At 38.8% G+C, this 19,618-nt stretch overlaps 1 protein-coding gene across 1 annotated transcript in view; it reads left to right on the top strand.

Moving 5' to 3' along the window:
- The window catches only part of cc2d1b (coiled-coil and C2 domain containing 1B), a 30,093-nt gene extending 11,570 nt beyond the window's left edge, over positions 1-18,523 (top strand). Inside the window, exons 10-26 of the mRNA XM_051953557.1 lie at positions 900-971; positions 2,507-2,634; positions 3,632-3,704; positions 3,858-3,991; positions 4,061-4,184; positions 4,918-5,090; positions 5,495-5,620; positions 5,936-5,994; positions 6,145-6,261; positions 8,263-8,336; positions 8,977-9,035; positions 9,984-10,035; positions 10,236-10,335; positions 11,430-11,520; positions 13,959-14,081; positions 14,463-14,512; positions 15,854-18,523. Of these exons, the coding sequence (XP_051809517.1) occupies positions 900-971; positions 2,507-2,634; positions 3,632-3,704; positions 3,858-3,991; positions 4,061-4,184; positions 4,918-5,090; positions 5,495-5,620; positions 5,936-5,994; positions 6,145-6,261; positions 8,263-8,336; positions 8,977-9,035; positions 9,984-10,035; positions 10,236-10,335; positions 11,430-11,520; positions 13,959-14,081; positions 14,463-14,474 (1,517 nt within the window). The 3' untranslated portion in view covers positions 14,475-14,512; positions 15,854-18,523. The remainder of the gene's footprint in view (positions 1-899; positions 972-2,506; positions 2,635-3,631; positions 3,705-3,857; positions 3,992-4,060; positions 4,185-4,917; positions 5,091-5,494; positions 5,621-5,935; positions 5,995-6,144; positions 6,262-8,262; positions 8,337-8,976; positions 9,036-9,983; positions 10,036-10,235; positions 10,336-11,429; positions 11,521-13,958; positions 14,082-14,462; positions 14,513-15,853) is intronic.
- The last annotated feature ends 1,095 nt before the right edge of the window (positions 18,524-19,618 follow it).

The raw sequence follows: 19,618 nt of genomic DNA, 5'->3' as shown, positions 1-19,618 counted from the left end.
ATCAATCAATCCATCCATCCATCCATCTATCATCTATCTATCTATCATCCATCCATCATCCATCTATCTATCATCTATCCATCCATCTATCATATATCCAGCCAGCCATCTATCCATCTATCTATCTATCTATCATCCATCCATCATCCATCCATCTATCATCTATCCATCCAGCCATCTATCCATCTATCATCTATCCATCCATCCGTCTATCCATCCATCCATCTATCATCTATCATCTATCATCTATCTATCTATCATCTATCCATCCATCCGTCTATCCATCCATCTATCTATCATCTATCCATCCATCCATCTATCCATCCATCCATCTATCTATCATCTATCCATCCATCCATCTATCCATCCATCTGTCTATCATCTATCCATCTATCTATCATCCATCCATCTATCCATCCATCCATCCATCCATCTATCCAGCTATCCATCCATCCATCTATCCATCTATCCATCCATCCATCTATCTATCCATCTATCCATCCATCCATCCAAAAAAAAACACTTAAATGGCCAACAATTGTAAAAAACAAACAAACAAAAAAACAAAAACATTTGGCATCAAGAAACAAACACTAAACTGAAAAACACAGACTGAAAGCTGCCGTATCAGGCTGCCACATCACCGACACCATCTTGTTTTCTTTCCGTACTGTTTTATACCGTTTATACTTCAATGAGACACGGAACATTGGATCAGAGTGGACAAGAAGTCATGCTGGTTTGCATTTGGCAAAATCCAGCCAGATGCAGTGGGACACCCAGGTGTTTTTGACACCGCATTTGATGTACCATGTACTGGGACACTCTATACAGTAGCATGGATATTGTAATGAAGTATTTGCCTCTGAAGATTCCAGTCTGGTGTTTTTGTGTTTCAGCTGCAGGAGGAAGCTCTGCTCCAGTGAACGAACCTTCCTCTGAGGTCACCCAACTGGTTGCTGCAGCTCCAGGTAGGAAGAATTTTAACAATTACGACCCACGTGTACGTCTTTTTGATCAGTCAAGCTGCTCTGTTTCCTCTTCACATCTCTGCATGACAAATGCATCAATCAGCTGCTGGCATCATAAGGTTTAATCTGAGATGTCTGATGGAAGCTTCGGTTCAGTAAGATGGACAAACAGGCCAAAAAAAGATTTTTTTTTTTACACCGCAGACAGGTTGAAGGCTAATAGGCTGAAACATACAGTCTCTCTCTGTCTCTTTCTTAACTTTGCATCTTCTTTCAGAGGTGAAAGAGTTCATCTCTGTGTTGCCTGAAGCCTTAAAGCTGGCATAGCTGAAGTTTGTCTGGGAACGCTGCCATGATGCGCATACTTTGGCATGCACAGATACCTGAGCAGTCTTTATCGGAAATTTAAATTGCAGACGTAAGAGAGCAACAAAACATGTGGCTTCTGTTGGGCACAGTGTGGTTTATTTATTTATTTATTTAGTGTTCATTAGGAGAGGAACAGACGCCTCATATCACAGCATTTGTAGCCGAAGTGTAAAAATCCTGCAGAGATTGTTTGGAATAACACATTTTAAAATAACACCTGGACAAAAATTTCAAAACCCAGCTGATGATGAAAAAAAGCGGTAATTTATCAAGTCACCATGAGAGAACAGAACTAATGGAAATACAGTCAGACATGCTGTTTATTTAGTTTCATTATTATAGTTAAATAGAATACTGGAGAACAAAAAAAGTCTCAAACTGATGTGTTTTTAACTACTGAGGGCCTTAAGTTTAGATTCTCAGTCTAGAAATCTTTGAAAGTTTTTGGTGAAAAGACAGAAATGTTAAAAATGTTTCTCAAGAACATTCACAAAAAAATCAACCAAAATCCAGTGAAATTCACTGGATTTTGGTTGAATTTTTTTTTTTAATGTTCTTTAAGAAAATATTAGAAGTTTTACTGATAAATATGTAATCCCTTTAGATATTTTTAGGATTTTTTGGAGGACTTTTACTCATTTTTTGAAAATATTTACAACATTTCCTTGCCAATTTGGGAGGATTTTTTTAAATACAACTTTTAAGAAATTTTTTGGAATTTTCTTCCTGAAGGTTTTGCAAATTTTTAAATATTTGGGGAATTTTTAGCTGAATTTTTTTCAGACAAGGAAACATTACTTTTGCTGCCTGTAAATGAGGACAACAGGAGGGTTAAGAGGAAAAAATGTCAAATATCTGTTTCATATTCTACAATGTGAAGTATTAAAATGTGTTAAGTTGCTAAAACACAAAGCTGAATAAAACCTAATTATTCTGTTCAATGGGGTGATGTAAAGGCGTTATTTCTCAGCAGCATTTTTAATATACTTTTAATATTTTAATGAACTTTCAGCCCAAGTGATTGCACTCCGTCTGCCTCAGCTGCCCTCCATGTTTGGTGCTAGTTTGGAAATGATGGTGCTTTAAGACGCCTCATGCAAAGCATTAATTTTAAAGTCAAATCAAGTTAGAAACTCTTGTAAACTTTGTTGTTTCGGCACCTGCAGCCCCGTCGCCTCCCAAAGACGTGCTGGAGGCTCTGGAACAGCGACGAGCCAAATATGCGGAGGCGTCTGCTCAGGCCAAAGCCAGCGGAGACGACCGCAAGGCCCGAATGCACGACCGGATCGCCAAGGTACGAGGAGAGGCTTTCTGCTGATGGCTGTAATTACAGCCACTCTGCTGCTGAAACAAAAATCCACAAATTCAGTAAAAAAATTCCCCAAATTTCTGAAAATTTGCCAAACCTTCAGGAAGAAAATTCCAATAATTCCTTAAAAGTTTTATTTGAAAAAAATCCCCCAAATTTGGGAAGAAAATTCTTGTAAACATTTTCAAAAAATTAGTAAAAATCTTCCAAAAAAATACTAAAAATATCTAAAGTGATTACATATATATCAGTAAAACTTCTAATATTTCCTGTAAGAATGTTCAGAAAAAAAATCAACCAAAATCCAACATAAGTCGCTGAATTTTGGTTGATTTTTGTGTGAATGTTCTTAAGAAACATTTTTTAACATTTCTTTTCTTCCACCAAAAAATGTTCCCGAAAATGTGGACATCAGAAGTTTCACCGTGAAAATATATTTTTATTTTCCACATTTTCAAACTTTAAAACGGGTCAGTTTTGACTCACAGGACGACACGAGGGTTAAAGAGTTTTTACAAAATATCATGAACAACCTGAGAAAATTAATTACATTTAATAAACATTCAGCCTCACTTTATCATTTCCACATTACAGCTTCCAGCTCACAGAGTGTCTACAAAGGAACACAACATTTAGTCACCTGGAACTGAACCACAGAGGATTTACTGTAGGATCTAAACGACAAAAGTCAGACAAAAAAAGGCAAAAGCAACAAAAACAAGACAAAATATGACAAAAACAAGACACAAAATGAGACAAATGCCATGAAACAAAACACAAAAAGAGACAAAAAATGTCATCAAAAAGTAAAGCAGCAGAAAAATGGACAAGAAGAAGACACTCAAATGACACAAAACAGCCAAAAAAATAGACAAACAACACAAGCAAGACAAAAGAAACAGAAAATGGCACAAACGCCAGCCTGTCCTCCTCTGTGCCCATTAAATCTCTGACTCTACATCGTTCGTCTCTCCTCCTGCAGCAATACCAGAGCGCCATCCGAGCTCACAAAGCTGGAAGAGCCGTGAACTTTGAAGAACTTCCGACTCCTCCCGGTGAGATCCTGTTTGATTTTAATTTGGCGGTGTAGTTCCTGTGAGCTCATCGTGTTTGAACAGTAAATAAGCTGTCAGTCTTCCTTCAGTACCGATTCATGGACATGTTTTTTGTTCTTGAAAGTGAAAGTAAAAGTAAAAGTTGTCTCCCAGGTTTCCCTCCGATCCCCGGCCAGAAGGAGACGGGAGCCGAGCAGGGATTCGTCGCTGCTCTGGAGGCAGCGAGTAAACTGACCTCGACCGATGCTGCTGAAAATGAAGACGACGAGGACGAGAAAGAAGAAGAGGTGGGCTTTCAGGATTGTAGTAAACGATGGTTTATATTAGTTTTTGTTATAACGCCGTGTCTCTTGCAGTCCAAACCTGCTGTTCCAGAGGAGAAGCTCGCGTTAGACGTCTCCACGGCCGGTCAAAGACAGAAAAGGTCTCCGTCAGCTTCACCCGACAGAACAGCTTCCAGGGAAAGACTCTCACCGACAGGTCAGTCAGAAAAAATGCCTTGAAGTTTCTTCCTTGAAATAAGTGAAAAAATCTGCCAATATAACAAGTGAAAAATGTCTCAGTAAGATTTCTTGAAATAAGATCTGATATTTAGAGTATTGAGATCTTAAAATTAGCTGGAAAAACTTATTTTAAGCTGTACTTTACCAGGATTGTCAAGATTAGGTGTCTTAAAATTAGGGCTGGCCCGAATATTGGTTTCTGGCCTCCAAATATTCAGGCCCTCTTAAAGACGAATATCCAAATATTCATTCTGCTCCGTAATGTCCGACGGCGGCGGCTTGTGGCGGAGACAGCCTGAATATTCAGATCCGTTCGTCTGGTCTCCCGGGTCCAAATTTTGCCTTCGTTTTGTCTTCAGTTAAACTGAAGAATTCCCAAACAGCAGCCATCTTCAGCATCTTGTCTTGTGTTTATGCAACGAAGTGAAGCGTGACGTCAGAGTCGGCAGCAACCCGGACATTCAGGTGGTAAGAAACACGAATGGAGGAGCCGAGATGAGCCGAACACGACGGGGCGAATATTCGGATGTCAAAATTAATATCCGGATACCGCCGTAGCGAACGGATATTCAGGATATTCGGGTCCAGCCCTACTTAAAATAAGCCAGTTATGCCAGATAAAGATCAAAATCAAGGTCCAAAACGGCTAAAAATAGTTAAAGCTACACCAGCTGTTTACAGCCAGCTCCCTCTGTGTTTTGTGTCTCCAGCGGTTCAGCAGCTGGAGTTCCTGGAGGGTCGGAAGAAGCAGTACATGAAGGCGGCTCTGCAGGCCAAGCAGAAGAACGACATGGAGCAGGCCAAGGTCTTCCTCCGCACCGCCAAGGGCTTCGACCCGATGATCGAGGCGGCACGCAGCGGCAAAACTGTGGACATCAGCACCGTGAGCAGATTTATCAGCTCAGTCCTCAATGGGATCTAAAAACCAAACCAGCACCGGGGGAATGAAACCTTCAGCTGCAGTCTGAATGAAATCAGCATTAAAGGGTTAATACTGCTTCAGGAGGTTTTCCCTCACACTGAGACTTCATTGTCAACCCAGATAATTCCTCATCTGACCCCCAGGAATTAGCCTGATTCATAAACCCTGTGCAAAGAGCTCCTTCCTCTTAATGAAAAATTAGAATTTGGTGATTACCTGAAGCAGCACACAGGAACAAACAATGTTTTAATCAACCCGATGTTTGTCAGATTATTAACCAGATGAGGGGAATGACTGTTCCTCAGAATGCAGTCATTTTGTGTATTATGGGATGCACTCAGACCCTCTGTGTGCTCCTCCTGTAGGTGCCGTCGCCCCCTGGTGACGAGGACGAGGACTTCATCCTGGTTCATCACAGCGACGTGCAGATTTCAGAGAAGGCCGAGCAGGTTTACGGCCAGCTGGCCAAGATCCTGAAGGAGCAGTACGAGGTAGAACACCAGAGAAGAGCTGAAAGATTTACTGAAATACACGCCATCGTGTTTTGTTGGAAAAACTATTTTATAATCTGGATGAATATGATTAAGATTTTGTCTCACTCTTTACATTTTTTGTTGCACTTTTCATTACTTGAATCCCAATCACAGCCTTCTCCAGTAACCCAGCATCTTCAGCTCTCTCCTGTTTTCACTGTAGATGCTTGTGAATTCATTCTGATGCCAGAAATAGGTTTTCCGTTTCCGTTCTCGTTGCTCCACACGAACACTGAGATGTGTTGAGATTTCTTCCGGCTTTCCTCCTTCCAGAAATGTATGACTCACTCCAAGCAGTTCACACACCTGGGGAACGTCGCCGAAACAACAAGGTGAGCTTCTTCTGCCACTCGTTCCATAAAAGTTTCCATAGAGTATTCTGTAGTTTAGTCTCCCACAGTCTGAAGTCGTCGATCGTCTCCTGACATCTGGAGTGGAATCACCAGAGCAGGCGTGACCTCCTTCCTTCTGCACATTTCCAGGTTTGAGAAAATGGCAGAAAGCTGTAAGAAGAGTCTGGAGGTCCTGAAGCTGGCCCAGTCCAGAGGTCTGCCTCCTCCGAAGCACCACTTTGAGGAGAGATCGTTTCGCACTGTGAGGTGGGCACAGTTTAATCTTCATTAGTCGTCAAAATACAAACGAGAAGCTGGAAGCTCCTGGGATAGAAGTCAGAGATGAACCATCATATCTGCATCGATTCAGGCGGTAATATAAAACACTGACGGGTGGTTTATACGTGTCCTGCTAAATGTTACACAAAAATACGTACGGCAGGTTTTGCTTGTAAGTTTGAGTATTTTCTGTTTTGCTTATTTTAGTTAAGACGGACAAAAAAATGGAAGGATGGATGGATTTATCTGCAGCGTCAGGAATCGGTGAAAATATGTTGAAATACTGGCCCACTGGGATGTCAGTGGTTTGTTTTAACAGTTTTTGGGCTACATTTGTGATTTCTACCACACATTTATGTGTTTTTTCTCCCTTCTGTGATACGAGGAACTGTCATATAGGCAAATTATGTTGGATGGGGGAAAAAAAGTAGACACGACCTTTCCCCGTTGAAGCATCAAAACACCACAGTTAAATGTTCTTTTTTACCAGTGAGACAACATGTGGAACCGCAGAATTTTCTTTGTTGTTTAACTCGAAGTAAATTCAATAAATCTAACCTTTTCTTTCGTTCTTTCTTTCTTTCGTTCTTTCTTTCTTCGTTTCTTTCGTTTGTTCTTTCTTTCTGTCTTTCTTTCGTTCTTTCTTTCTTTCGTTCTTTCTTTCTTTCGTTCTTTCTTTATTTCGTTCTTTCTTTCTTCGTTTCTTTCGTTTGTTCTTTCTTTCTGTCTTTCTTTCTTTCGTTCTTTCTTTCGTTCTTTCGTTCTTTCTTTCGTTCTTTCTTTCTTTCTTTCGTTTGTTCTTTCTTTCTGTCTTTCGTTCTTTCTTTATTTCGTTTTCTTTATTTCGTTCTTTCTTTCTTTCGTTTGTTCTTTCTTTCTGTCTTTCTTTCGTTCTTTCTTTATTTCGTTCTTTATTTCGTTCTTTCTTTCGTTTGTTCTTTCTTTCTTTCTGTCTTTCTTTCGTTCTTTCTGTCTTTCTTTCGTTCTTTCTTTCTTTCTTTCTTTCGTTCTTTCTTTCGTTTGTTCTTTCTTTTTCTGTCTTTCGTTCTTTCTTTCTTTCTTTCATTTGTTCTTTCTTTCTGTCTTTCTTTCGTTCTTTCTTTATTTCGTTCTTTATTTCGTTCTTTCTTTCGTTTGTTCTTTCTTTCTTTCTGTCTTTCTTTCGTTCTTTCTGTCTTTCTTTCGTTCTTTTTTTCTTTCTTTCTTTCGTTCTTTCTTTCGTTTGTTCTTTCTTTTTCTGTCTTTCGTTCTTTCTTTCTTTCTTTCATTTGTTCTTTCTTTCTGTCTTTCGTTCTTTCTTTATTTCGTTCTTTCTTCCTTTCTTTCTTTCTTTCATTTGTTCTTTCTTTCGTTCTTTCTTTCTGTCTTTCTTTATTTCGTTCTTTCTTTCTTTCGTTCTTTTTCTTTCTTTCTGTCTTTCGTTCTTTCTTTCGTTTGTTCTTTCTTTCTTTCTGTCTTTCGTTCTTTCTTTCTTTCTTTCGTTCTTTCGTTCTTTCTTTCTTTTGTTCTTTCTTTCGTTCTTTTTGTTCTTTCTTTCTTTCATTTTTTCTTTCTTTTGTTCTTTCTTTCTTTCATTCATTTTTTCTTTCTTCCTTTCTTTCATTCTTCCTTTCTGTCTTCCTTTCTTTCTTTCTTTATTTCGTTCGTTCTTTATTTCGTTCTTTCTTTATTTCGTTCTTTCTTTATTTCGTTCTTTCTTTATTTCGTTCGTTCTTTATTTCGTTCTTTCTTTATTTCGTTCTTTCTTTCTTTCTGTCTTTATTTCATTCTTTCTTTCTTTCGTTCTTTCTTTCTTTCGTTTGTTCTTTCTTTCTGTCTTTTGTTCTTTCTTTCTTTCATTTTTTCTTTCTTTCTTTCATTTTTTCTTTCTTTCTTTCATTTTTTCTTTCTTCCTTTCTATCTTCCTTTCTTTCTTTCTTTATTTCGTTCTTTCTTTATTTCGTTCGTTCTTTCTTTCTTTCTTTCTTTCTTTCTTCTCCTCCCTTTCAGGATATTTCCAGACCTGAGCAGCACTGACATGGTGGTGGTAATCGTGAAAGGGATGAATCTTCCTGCTCCGAGTGGTAAAACCTGCACATAGATCAGTCTCTCACAGTTTAGAATACACTGAAGAGTTGCATTTTTTTGCCTTGAATTAAGTTTTGAAGCCACAGAGCTAGATGTTTTTCCTCTCTTGTTAAACTTTTAACAACCCTCCTGTTGTCCTCATTTACGGACACCAAAAAATATTGTTTCCTTGTTTGAAAAAAATCCAAAAATTCAGCAAAAAAATTCCCCAAATTTATGAAAATTTGTAAAACCTTCAGGAAGAAAATTCCAATAATTTTTTAAAAGTTTTCCTAAAAAAAAAATCTTTGAAAAAATTCCCAAAATTTTGTAAGAAAATTCTTGTAAATATTTTTAAAAAATGAGCAAAAATCTTCCAAAAAAATCCTAAAAACATCTAAAGTGATTACATATATATCAGTGAAACTTCTAATATTTTCTTTAAGAACATTCACCAAAAAAATGCAGAGAAATTCACCCGCAGGACGACACCAGGGTTAAAATCTCTCTAGTTTCTGCTTTAAGTACTTTATCTACCTCTTAGCTTCTTGTCATTTTGGTTTATTTTTACTCTTTTTAAACAAAAACTTCACATTCAGTTAAGAAATGAAGGTTACAGCAAACACTTGATGCTTTCTGATTCTCCTCCTCCTCCAGGAATCCAAACTAACGACTTAGACGCCTACGTCAAGTTTGACTTCCCGTATCCGAGCACGGTGAGAGCCTGGTCAAATGCCTCCAACAAGTTTGCCTTTGTTTAAGCATCATTTACAGTTACATGCAGAATGAGTCAACCCCCTATGAAGCTGAATCTTCAGCACCATTTTTTCCTTCCTTCCCTCCCTCCTTATTTATTTCCTTCCTTCCTTACCTCCTTCCTTATTTATTTCCTCAATTCCTTCCTTCTTTATTTATTTACTTCCTTCCCTCCTTCCTTCCTTCCTTCCTTCCTTCTTTCCTTCATAATTTATTTCCTTCCTTCCTTCCTTCTTTATTTCTTGCCTTCCTTCCTTCCTTCCTTCTTTATTTCTTGCCTTCCTTCCTTCCTTCCTTCTTTATTTCCTTCCTTCCTTATTTATTCCCTTCCTTCCTTCCTTCTTTCCTTCCGTCCTTATTTATGTCCTTCTTTCCTTCCTTCCTTATTTATTTCCTTCCTTCCTTCCTTATTTATGTCCTTCCTTTCTTCCTTCCTTCCTTCTTTATTTATTTCCTTCCTTCCTTATATCCTTCATTCTTTTTTCCTTCCTTCCTTCCTTCTTTATTTCCTTCCGTCTTTCCTTCCTTCCTTCCTTCCTTATTTATGTCCTTTCTTCCTTCCTTCCTTATTTATTTATTTCCTTCCTTCCTTCTTTATTTCCTTCCTTCTTTCCTTCCTTCCTTCCTTATTTATGTCCTTTCTTCCTTCCTTCCTTATTTATTTATTTCCTTCCTTCCTTCTTTATTTCCTTCCTTCTTTCCTTCCTTCCTTCCTTATTTATGTCCTTTCTTCCTTCCTTCCTTATTTATTTATTTCCTTCCTTCCTCTAAATGGAGCTCCAGAGAACATCGGCCCTCTGTGGTGTAATAAATATGCTGTAACGCTGACTCTTCTCATGATGCAGACATAATTTCTGTCCGTGAATCTTTGTCCTCTAAAGTTCTTCCTTGTGTTTGGTCTCCACCAGGAGCAGCCACAGAAACACAAAACAGCCGTCATTAAGAACACGAACTGTCCAGGTGAGACACCAAGTCCGTTATTCAGAGCTCTTTCAGACGTCCAAACAGAATGCAGGAAAACAAATGAAAAGTTGTCCTAGGCTAGTTTCCATGTAATAAGACCATTTGTTTGCAATAAACTGTATTCATAGGTTGGATTTTCTCCTGTTTCGTTGCTGAAATCATTACTGTATTGTCCAAAATTGTCCTTCTTTCACCAGAATACAACCAGAGCTTCACCCTTTCAATCAACCGGAACCACCGCGGCTTCAGGAGGGTGGTGGCGTCTAAAGGCCTCAAACTGGAGCTGCTGCACAAAGGGTGGGTCTGACGGAGACATCTGCTAAATAAAACACAGAGAATGTCTTCATTAAATCACCTGGAAGTGAGCAAAGAAGCAAACAGTGATGAAATTTGGTGCAATGTAAATGATTAAGTGTGAAGTTTGTGAGATTAGCTCAACGTTTTGACGGTTTATCGATGAAGTTTGAACATGTTTGAACTGATTTTAACGAGAAAGTGATCTTAATATTTACAGAACTGGTCACAGGATTATAGTAATCATGCTTTTGAGGCGGTCGTCTGGTAGCGCTTTGTCAGTAATCGTGAAGCAGATTTACTTGTTTAGACATGAAGATAAAACCCAGAGAAACACCGAACAGTACGAGTCCGAAGGTTTTTAACCGTCCTGTTGTCCTCATTTATGGACACCAAAAAATATCGTTTCCTTGTCTGAAAACAATCCAAAGATTCAGCTAAAAAATCCCCCAAATTTATGAAAATTTGCAAAAACGTCTGGAAGAAAATTCCAATAATTCCTGAAAAGTTTCCCTTGAAAGTTAGATTTAAAAAAAAAACAACTCCCAAATTTGACAAGAAAATTCTAGTAAATATTTTCAAAAAATGAGTAAAAATCCTTCAAAAAATCCTAAAAATATATGAAGTGATTCCATATATATCAGTAAAAGTTCTAATATTTTCTTTAAGAACATTCACAAAAAAATTAAACAAATTCCAGAGAACTTCACTGGATTTTGGTTGATTTTTACGTGAATGTTCTTTAGAAACATTTTTAACATTTCTTTTTTTTCCACCAAAAAATGTTCAGAGATTTCCCAAAAATGTTGAAAATGTGGACATCAGAAGCTTCACTCAGAAAATATTTTTTTTTTCCACATTTTCAAACTTTAAATTGGGTCAGTTTGACCTGCAGGACGACAGGAGGGTTAAAAGGGTCGAAACTAAACTCAGAGAGGAAAACTTAGATTGTTGTAGATATAATGAGTAATGTTTTTTTTACCTTCATAAAAACAGCAGAGAACAGAAAAGTCTGAAGTCCTCATTTTAAAAGCAGAGCTTCAGTAGAAGTGTAAACACCTGGATGTCTGAACGTTGGAACCGTGTCGCTCTTCCAGAGGTTTCCTGCGGAGCGACAAGCCGATCGGGACGGCGCTGGTGAAGCTCGATAAGCTGGAGTCCCAGAGCGAAATCAGGGAGATCGTGGAGGTGAGAAACACTCATAGATAAATGAATATTTCTGTGCTAGGGTTTCAGAATCAGACTAATTCCTGGGTAGGTTTTCTGTGGGTCAGACGAGGAAGAATCTGGGTGCCGATGAAATCCTCCTTAAACAGGGTTTGGTCAATGTTTGTGCAAAACTTCTGTTAATTAAATATGAAATGCTCCTTTTAAGATGCTTTTTACATTGAATTATATGCACAAAGTTACTTTTCTTATATTTGATTATCAATTCTTTTTATCCGACAAAATTAGGAAGGATGATTGTTTTACCTGCAGTCTTCCTCAGAGCGTCATCTGACGTATCGATGACGTTTTGATGACGTGTCGATGACGTTTTGATGGCGTGTCGATGACGTTTTGATGGCGTGTCGATGACGTTTTGATGACGTGTCGATGACGTTTTGATGACGTGTCGATGACGTTTTGATGGCGTGTCGATGACGTTTTGATGACGTGTCGATGACGTTTTGATGATGTGTCGATGACGTGTCGATGACGTTTTGATGACGTGTCGATGACGTTTCGATGACGTTTTGATGACGTTTTGATGACGTGTCGATGACGTGTCGATGACGTTTTGATGACGTGTCGATGACGTTTTGATGATGTGTCGACGTGTCGATGACGTTTTGATGGCGTGTCGATGACGTTTTGATGACGTGTCGATGACGTGTCGATGACGTTTTGATGACGTGTCGATGACGTTTTGATGATGTGTCGATGACGTGTCGATGACGTTTTGATGGCGTGTCGATGACGTTTTGATGGCGTGTCGATGACGTTTTGATGACGTGTCGATGACGTTTTGATGACGTGTCGATGACGTTTTGATGACGTGTCGATGACGTTTTGATGACGTGTCGATGACGTTTTGATGAAGTGTCGATGACGTTTTGATGGCGTGTCGACGTTTTGATGGCGTGTCGATGACGTGTCGATGACGTTTTGATGACGTGTCGATGACGTGTCGATGACGTGTCGATGACGTGTCGATGACGTTTTGATGGCGTGTCGATGACGTTTTGATGACGTGTCGATGACGTTTTGATGACGTGTCGATGACGTTTTGATGACGTGTCGATGACGTTTTTATGGCGTGTCGATGACGTTTTGATGGCGTGTCGATGACGTTTTGATGGCGTGTCGATGACGTTTTGATGGCGTGTCGATGACGTTTTGATGACGTTTTGATGACGTTTTGATGACGTGTCGATGACGTGTCGATGACGTTTTGATGGCGTGTCGATGACGTTTTGATGACGTGTCGATGACGTGTCGATGACGTTTTGATGACGTGTCGATGACGTTTTGATGACGTGTCGATGACGTTTTGATGGCGTGTCGATGACGTTTTGATGGCGTGTCGATGACGTTTTGATGGCGTGTCGATGACGTTTTGATGGCGTGTCGATGACGTTTTGATGGCGTGTCGATGACGTTTTGATGGCGTGTCGATGACGTTTTGATGGCGTGTCGATGACGTTTTGATGATGTGTCGATGACGTGTCGATGACGTTTTGATGGCGTGTCGATGACGTTTTGATGACGTGTCGATGACGTGTCGATGACGTGTCGATGACGTTTTGATGGCGTGTCGATGACGTTTTGATGACGTGTCGATGACGTTTTGATGGCGTGTCGATGACGTTTGATGGCGTGTCGATGACGTTTTGATGACGTGTCGATGACGTTTTGATGATGTGTCGATGACGTTTTGATGGCGTGTCGATGACGTTTTGATGACGTGTCGATGACGTTTTGATGGCGTGTCGATGACGTTTTGATGGCGTGTCGATGACGTTTTGATGGCGTGTCGATGACGTTTTGATGGCGTGGCGATGACGTTTTGATGACGTGGCGATGACGTTTTGATGGCGTGTCGATGACGTTTTGATGGCGTGTCGATGACGTTTTGATGGCGTGGCGATGACGTTTTGATGGCGTGTCGATGACGTTTTGATGACGTGTCGATGACGTTTTGATGGCGTGGCGATGACGTTTTGATGACGTGGCGATGACGTTTTGATGGCGTGTCGATGACGTTTTGATGGCGTGGCGATGACGTTTTGATGACGTGGCGATGACGTTTTGATGGCGTGTCGATGACGTTTTGATGACGTGTCGATGACGTTTTGATGGCGTGTCGATGACGTTTTGATGGCGTGTCGATGACGTTTTGATGACGTGTCGATGACGTTTTGATGGCGTGTCGATGACGTTTTGATGGCGTGTTGTTTTTATCAGGTGACCTTTGTCGGATAAAAAGAATTTCTAATCAGTTATAAGAATCAAAATGAACATAATCAGCCTACTTTTCTAATGTTGAATACGATCACTTTTTTAAAAAAAATGCTGATTTTGATCCCTAAATGTTTTATCTACGGTTGTTGTCTTGAAACCGATCTGTGCTGACTCTTCATCAGGTGATGGACGGCCGTAAAGCCACCGGAGGTCGTATTGAGGTGAAGGTTCGACTGCGGGAGCCTCTGAGCGGTCAGGACGTGCAGTCGAGCACAGAGCGCTGGCTGGTGATCGACCCGTCGCAGGTGAACGTTAAACACATAAACCTGACTTCTTTGTGACCGTTGGTGCTTCTGTTTAATCATCAGGTTGTAACAAAGGGAACAGCATTTAGTATGTCAGTATTCTTTTGTCATTTTGTCTCGTATTTGTCGTTTTGTGTCTCATTTTTGGAGCGTTTTGTCTTGTTTTTGTTTCTTTTTGTCATTGTGATCATAAAGTAAAATCCTCTGTGGTTCAGTTCCAGATGAATAAATGTTGTGTTCCTTTGTAGAATTTGTAATGTGGAAATGATGAACTGAGGCTGAATGTTGCTGAAGTTTAATTTATTTTTCTTAAGGAATTTGTGTGAAAAGACAAAGCAGAGGTTGTGAAAACGTCTGATGTGGTTTCTGTCTCTCTGTAAGGTTCATGTTTAGGAGCTTCTCCAAGTTTAAAGATGAACCACATGAAAAAGGTAATTATTCTCACTCCTTCTTTAGCTAAAATCAACAAAAACAGTGAGAATTCTTTTTATAATAATAATTTCTCATAAACTCAGCAGTTTGGCAGATTGTGTTTTTTTAGGTTAACAATTGTTTTTTGCCAGTTTAGAAAAAAAAGAAGCAGTTTTCTTCCCTATAGTTGGATGAGAAGATTAAGGATTCATTCAGCAGCTGGTTAGCTTAGCATAGCTTAGCTTAGCAAAAAGTCAGGAGGAACAGTGGAGCAGCTGGTTAGCTTAGCTTAGCAAAAAGTCAGGAGGAACAGTGAAGCAGCTGGTTAGCTTAGCATAGCTTAGTTTAGCAAAAAGTCAGGAGGAACAGTGAAGCAGCTGGTTAGCTTAGCATAGCTTAGCTTAGCAAAAAGTCAGGAGGAACAGTGAAGCAGCTGGTTAGCGTAGCAAAAAGTCAGGAGGAACAGTGAAGCAGCTGGTTAGCTTAGCTTAGCTTAGCAAAAAGTCAGGAGGAACAGTGAAGCAGCTGGTTAGCGTAGCAAAAAGTCAGGAGGAACAGTGAAGCAGCTGGTTAGCTTAGCTTAGCTTAGCAAAAAGTCAGGAGGAACAGTGAAGCAGCTGGTTAGCTTAGCAAAAAGTCAGGAGGAACAGTGAAGCAGCTGGTTAGCTTAGCATAGCTTAGCTTAGCAAAAAGTCAGGAGGAACAGTGAAGCAGCTGGTTAGCTTAGCATAGCTTAGCTTAGCAAAAAGTCAGGAGGAACAGTGAAGCAGCTGGTTTGGCTCTAAAGCAGCTTCTGCAGCGATCGCTGATCATTGGAGTTCGATTCTGGTTTAATTTGTGCAAAGAATGTGTGATGGAAATGCCTAAACTCTGCCATACTGAACCAGTAATAGTAATGGAAAAATGGATCAAATCTCTGATTAGTGGTGACTGTAGAGGGACCATTAATCAGAGATTTGATCTGTTTTTTCAGCACCACAGATTCAGAATCAGGATGACTTTTTCTGTCGTAGTTCCTGAGCAAACATATCAGTCAATCAATCAGTCAAATTTAATTTATATAGCACTTTCCAACAGCCAAAAGGTCCACAAGGCGCTTAACACAGTAAAATAAAATAAATACGAAGAATTTAAGAAACAGTCAGTCAGTCACGTGGTTCAAATTTTTTTTAAAATGTGTTGAAAGTGGGATTTAAAGATCAAATGTCTTCATAAATATCCTCATTATATGCTGTTAAATTTAAGGCAAATCAGGAATAATGGAGCAGAGATTAACCCTGATATGTTTTGGCGACATTTGATGACTTCATACGTTTGATTTCTGCCTGACTGGACTCTGACCACGACTTTTTGTCCCGCAGATGAAAGAAAGCCAATCAGAAACACTCGAGGAGGAAGAGGAAGGCGTGTGGGATCTATCGAGGACAGTCTGGACTACACGGGTCTTTGACTTGTTAAAACTTTTGCACATTTGCACGACACTTGAGTTCCCGTTCAGACCAGCGGGAGGCGCCGGTGCTTCGGTCCTGGAGGTGGACGGTTCGTCTCTGCCTGATGACGTGGAGCTAAACCTGATCCTGCTGCCTGATTTAACTCAGAATATATCAAAGAATGTGTACATATTCCTCCTCTCTATGCACTAATACCAAAGTAATCACTGTTGCTGTAAAATCCTGCAGATCTGAAATCGCCTTTCGCTGCCAAACCTCTGAGCTGTAGAGGTTCATTCAGAAACAGAAATATAGATACACATATATATAGAGAGAGAGAGCCAAATTACACAAATAAATCTATAAAAGAACAAGCAAATAAAAGTGGAAATATAATGACGAATAAATAAAATAAAAACTGAATAATGTTGCAGTATAACAAAATATTAATCATAAACCGAATCTGTAAAAAAAAGCTATTAAAGGTAGAAATATAACAGATACATAAAATAATTTAAAAAATAAGAAATGTGCTAAGAAATTAAATAAAATAAATAATATGCCAATATTAATCATAAAAAGAATCCATGAAAGAAAAGGCTAATAAAAGTAGAAAGACGAAGACAAATCAATAAGAGGAAAAATAAGAAATGTACTCATAAATAAAATAAAACTGAAAATAATCAAAAAATTAATATATAAAAGAAAAGGCTAATAAAAGTAGAAATATACAGACAAATACAATTTTAAAAAATGTGCTGAGAAATAAAATAAAAATAATATGCCAATATTAATCATAAAATGAATCCATAAAAGAAAGAGCTAATAAAAGTAGTAAGATGAAGACAAATCAATAAAATAAGAAAATAGGAAGAAATGTACTCGCAAACAAAATAAACCAAAAATAATTTTGCTAAATGAAGAAATATTAATCTAAAATGAATCCATAAAAGAAAAGTCTAATAAAAGTAGAAATACAAAGACTAATCATTAAAATTTAAAAAAGAATAGAAATAATGTGCTTATAACAAATAAAAATATGACAATATTTATCATAAAATAAATCAATAAAAGAAAAGGCTAATAAAAGTAGAAATATAAAGACTAATAATTTTTTTAAAAAGAAGAAATGTGCTAAAATAAAATGCATCTTAAAAGCAACAGCAATTTACTGATCACAATGTCAAATTAATTTTTGCTTCATCAAAGCACGTTTCTTCTAATTACTTTTGTTCTTATTTTATTTATTTATCTTTATATTTCTATCTTGCTTCATTAGCCTTTTATGGATTTAGTTTTTGATTAATATTGCTTTATATTGACACATTTTTTATTTTATTTATAAGCACATTTCTTCTTTTTGAATACTTTTTATTTATTTTTATTTCTACCTTTAATAGCCTTTTCTTTTATGGATTAGTTTTTTGGATTAATATTGCCACATTATATATATGGTTTTTTTAATAAAAGCATGTTTTTTTTAATTGTCTTTATATTTCTGCCTTTATTAGCCTTTTCTTTTATGGATTTTTTTGACTAATATTACCACATTATGTTTTAGTTTATTTACGAAAGTATGTTTCTTTTTTGTAATTATTTGTCTTTTTATTTCTACCTTTCATAGCCTTTTCTGTTTTGGATTCAGTTTTTGATTGATATTTTATTGATTCATCTTTATATTTTCACTTTTATTTGCTTGTTGTTGTTTTTTTACAGATTTATTTTTGTAATTTGGCACTCTCACTACTCCATAGTTGTTTCTAAAATGCAGAAGCCAAGACATCCTGAAGCTAAACGTGGTACGCTGATTATTTGTCCTGTTTTTTTTAGCACCTTTCACTCGGACTGACTGATCACCAAACTCACCTCCTGGCGTCTTTATTTGTAAGATTTTAGTCTCATTGACACCAAGTAGCACAAAACTGCAGCTAATGCTAATATATCTTCACTAAAATCACAGATTAGAAGAGAGGCTGCTGCTCATTTATTCAACGTTTTGGTTAGCTTAGCATGGCATAGAGACTTACAACGGTTCAAAAACATGCCTGCGGAACCTGTAAAACTCCCCAACTAACACATTTTAGCTTTTAAACGGACACTTTTAGAAGGAGTCATGTGCCGTCGCTAACCGTTGAGCTTCAGAGGTGCTGCTAGCAGGAGCAGTGACAAGCTAAACGCTTCCCTCTGCTTCTAGCCGTTATGCTAAGCTAGGCTAACCCTATCATTCTTAGCTTCTCATCTTTTTCAAACTATGCATCAGTCCTCTCATGGTACCGAATATCAGCAAGACTGCCAACTTGTGACCAGACCTCAGAGTGGGATTTGGTTTGTGAGGGACGCTGACGGGAAGTCTGGGGGTCATCCCCCAGAAAATTTTGAAGGGTATTGATTCTATTTCCTGCTTTCTGGTCTAATTTAAGAGCATTTTGCCTGTTAAAATCTTATTATAGAGATAAAATTAAGGGATAATTTTAAAAAAGCAGAGCAAGGGCAGGCAGTATTGAAAATGGTCCTTCATGTAAAATATGGATGAAAGTTCTGTGGCTGGATGTGCACAACACATTTCAGCATTTTCCATAAATAAATGCAGAATTGAAGTAACTCCAGAAACCACTTTGTAACATTTGTCTTGGAGGATTTTAATGCACTGAACAGCTTGAAGTTGACCACATCAGCCAACTAAACAATAAAAACTGCTGAAGCAAAAACAAAGAAAGGAAGACCCCAAGCGGAGGTGGAGAGACGACATCGAAGAGAAGGCCGGCAAAGCATGGACCCACGAGATCACCAAGTGTGGAAGCAGATGTGGAGGCCACCCACCAGCAGTGGCGTGACAGGCTGTGATAGAAGAAAAACAAAACATATCTTCATAACTTGAATTATCCATTTACTGAACAGAATTAAGGCTGCTCAGTGGAATTAGTGGTTAGCACTTTGGCCTTGCAGCAAGAAGATCCCCAGTTCAAATCCTGAGCTGGGCCTGGGATCTTTCTGCATGGAGTTTGCATGTTCTCCCTGTGCATGCGTGGGTTTTCTCCGGGTACTCCGGCTTCCTCCCACAGTCCAAAAATATGCTGAGGTTAATTGGTTACTCTAAATTGTCCGTAGGTGTGAATGTGAGTGTGATTGTGTGTCTGTATATGTAGCCCTGTGACAGACTGGTGACCTGTCCAGGGTGTCCCCTGCCTTCACCCGAGTCAGCTGGGATAGACTCCAGCACCCTAGTGACCCTAGTGAGGATAAAGCGGTGTATAGAGAATGGATGGATGGATGAACAGAATTCCAATCAGACACTAAACTCTGTCCCACAGGAGCAGGGTGACATGGACTAAACCAGGATTAAACCATGTCTGACTGGACCTCACAGGAGCAGGGCGAATAACTTAACTAGGGCCAAAAATAAAGTAAACGAGCCCCCAGTAGAGGGCAGAACCACACCCAGACCTCTAACTCCACAACTGAGCAGGGGACCTTAGACTGATCTTCAGTGCCAAGTTTGATTATCCTGACTTCAGCAGTTGCAGAGATATCTGACCAGACATACCCACATACATACATACTTACCCAGCCAGCCAGATACCGAAGTGATCACAGTAACCCTACTGACGTACGTCAAGCGTGGTTAATAATAAAGACCATAAACTCAGAATAAATGACACAACTGGAAACAGGACAAGAAAAGAACAGGGAAAATGA

Source organism: Acanthochromis polyacanthus, chromosome 9, assembly GCF_021347895.1.
Source record: "Acanthochromis polyacanthus isolate Apoly-LR-REF ecotype Palm Island chromosome 9, KAUST_Apoly_ChrSc, whole genome shotgun sequence".
Classification (NCBI taxonomy): domain Eukaryota; kingdom Metazoa; phylum Chordata; class Actinopteri; family Pomacentridae; genus Acanthochromis; species Acanthochromis polyacanthus.
This window is presented reverse-complemented; position numbering and strand designations above follow the sequence as displayed.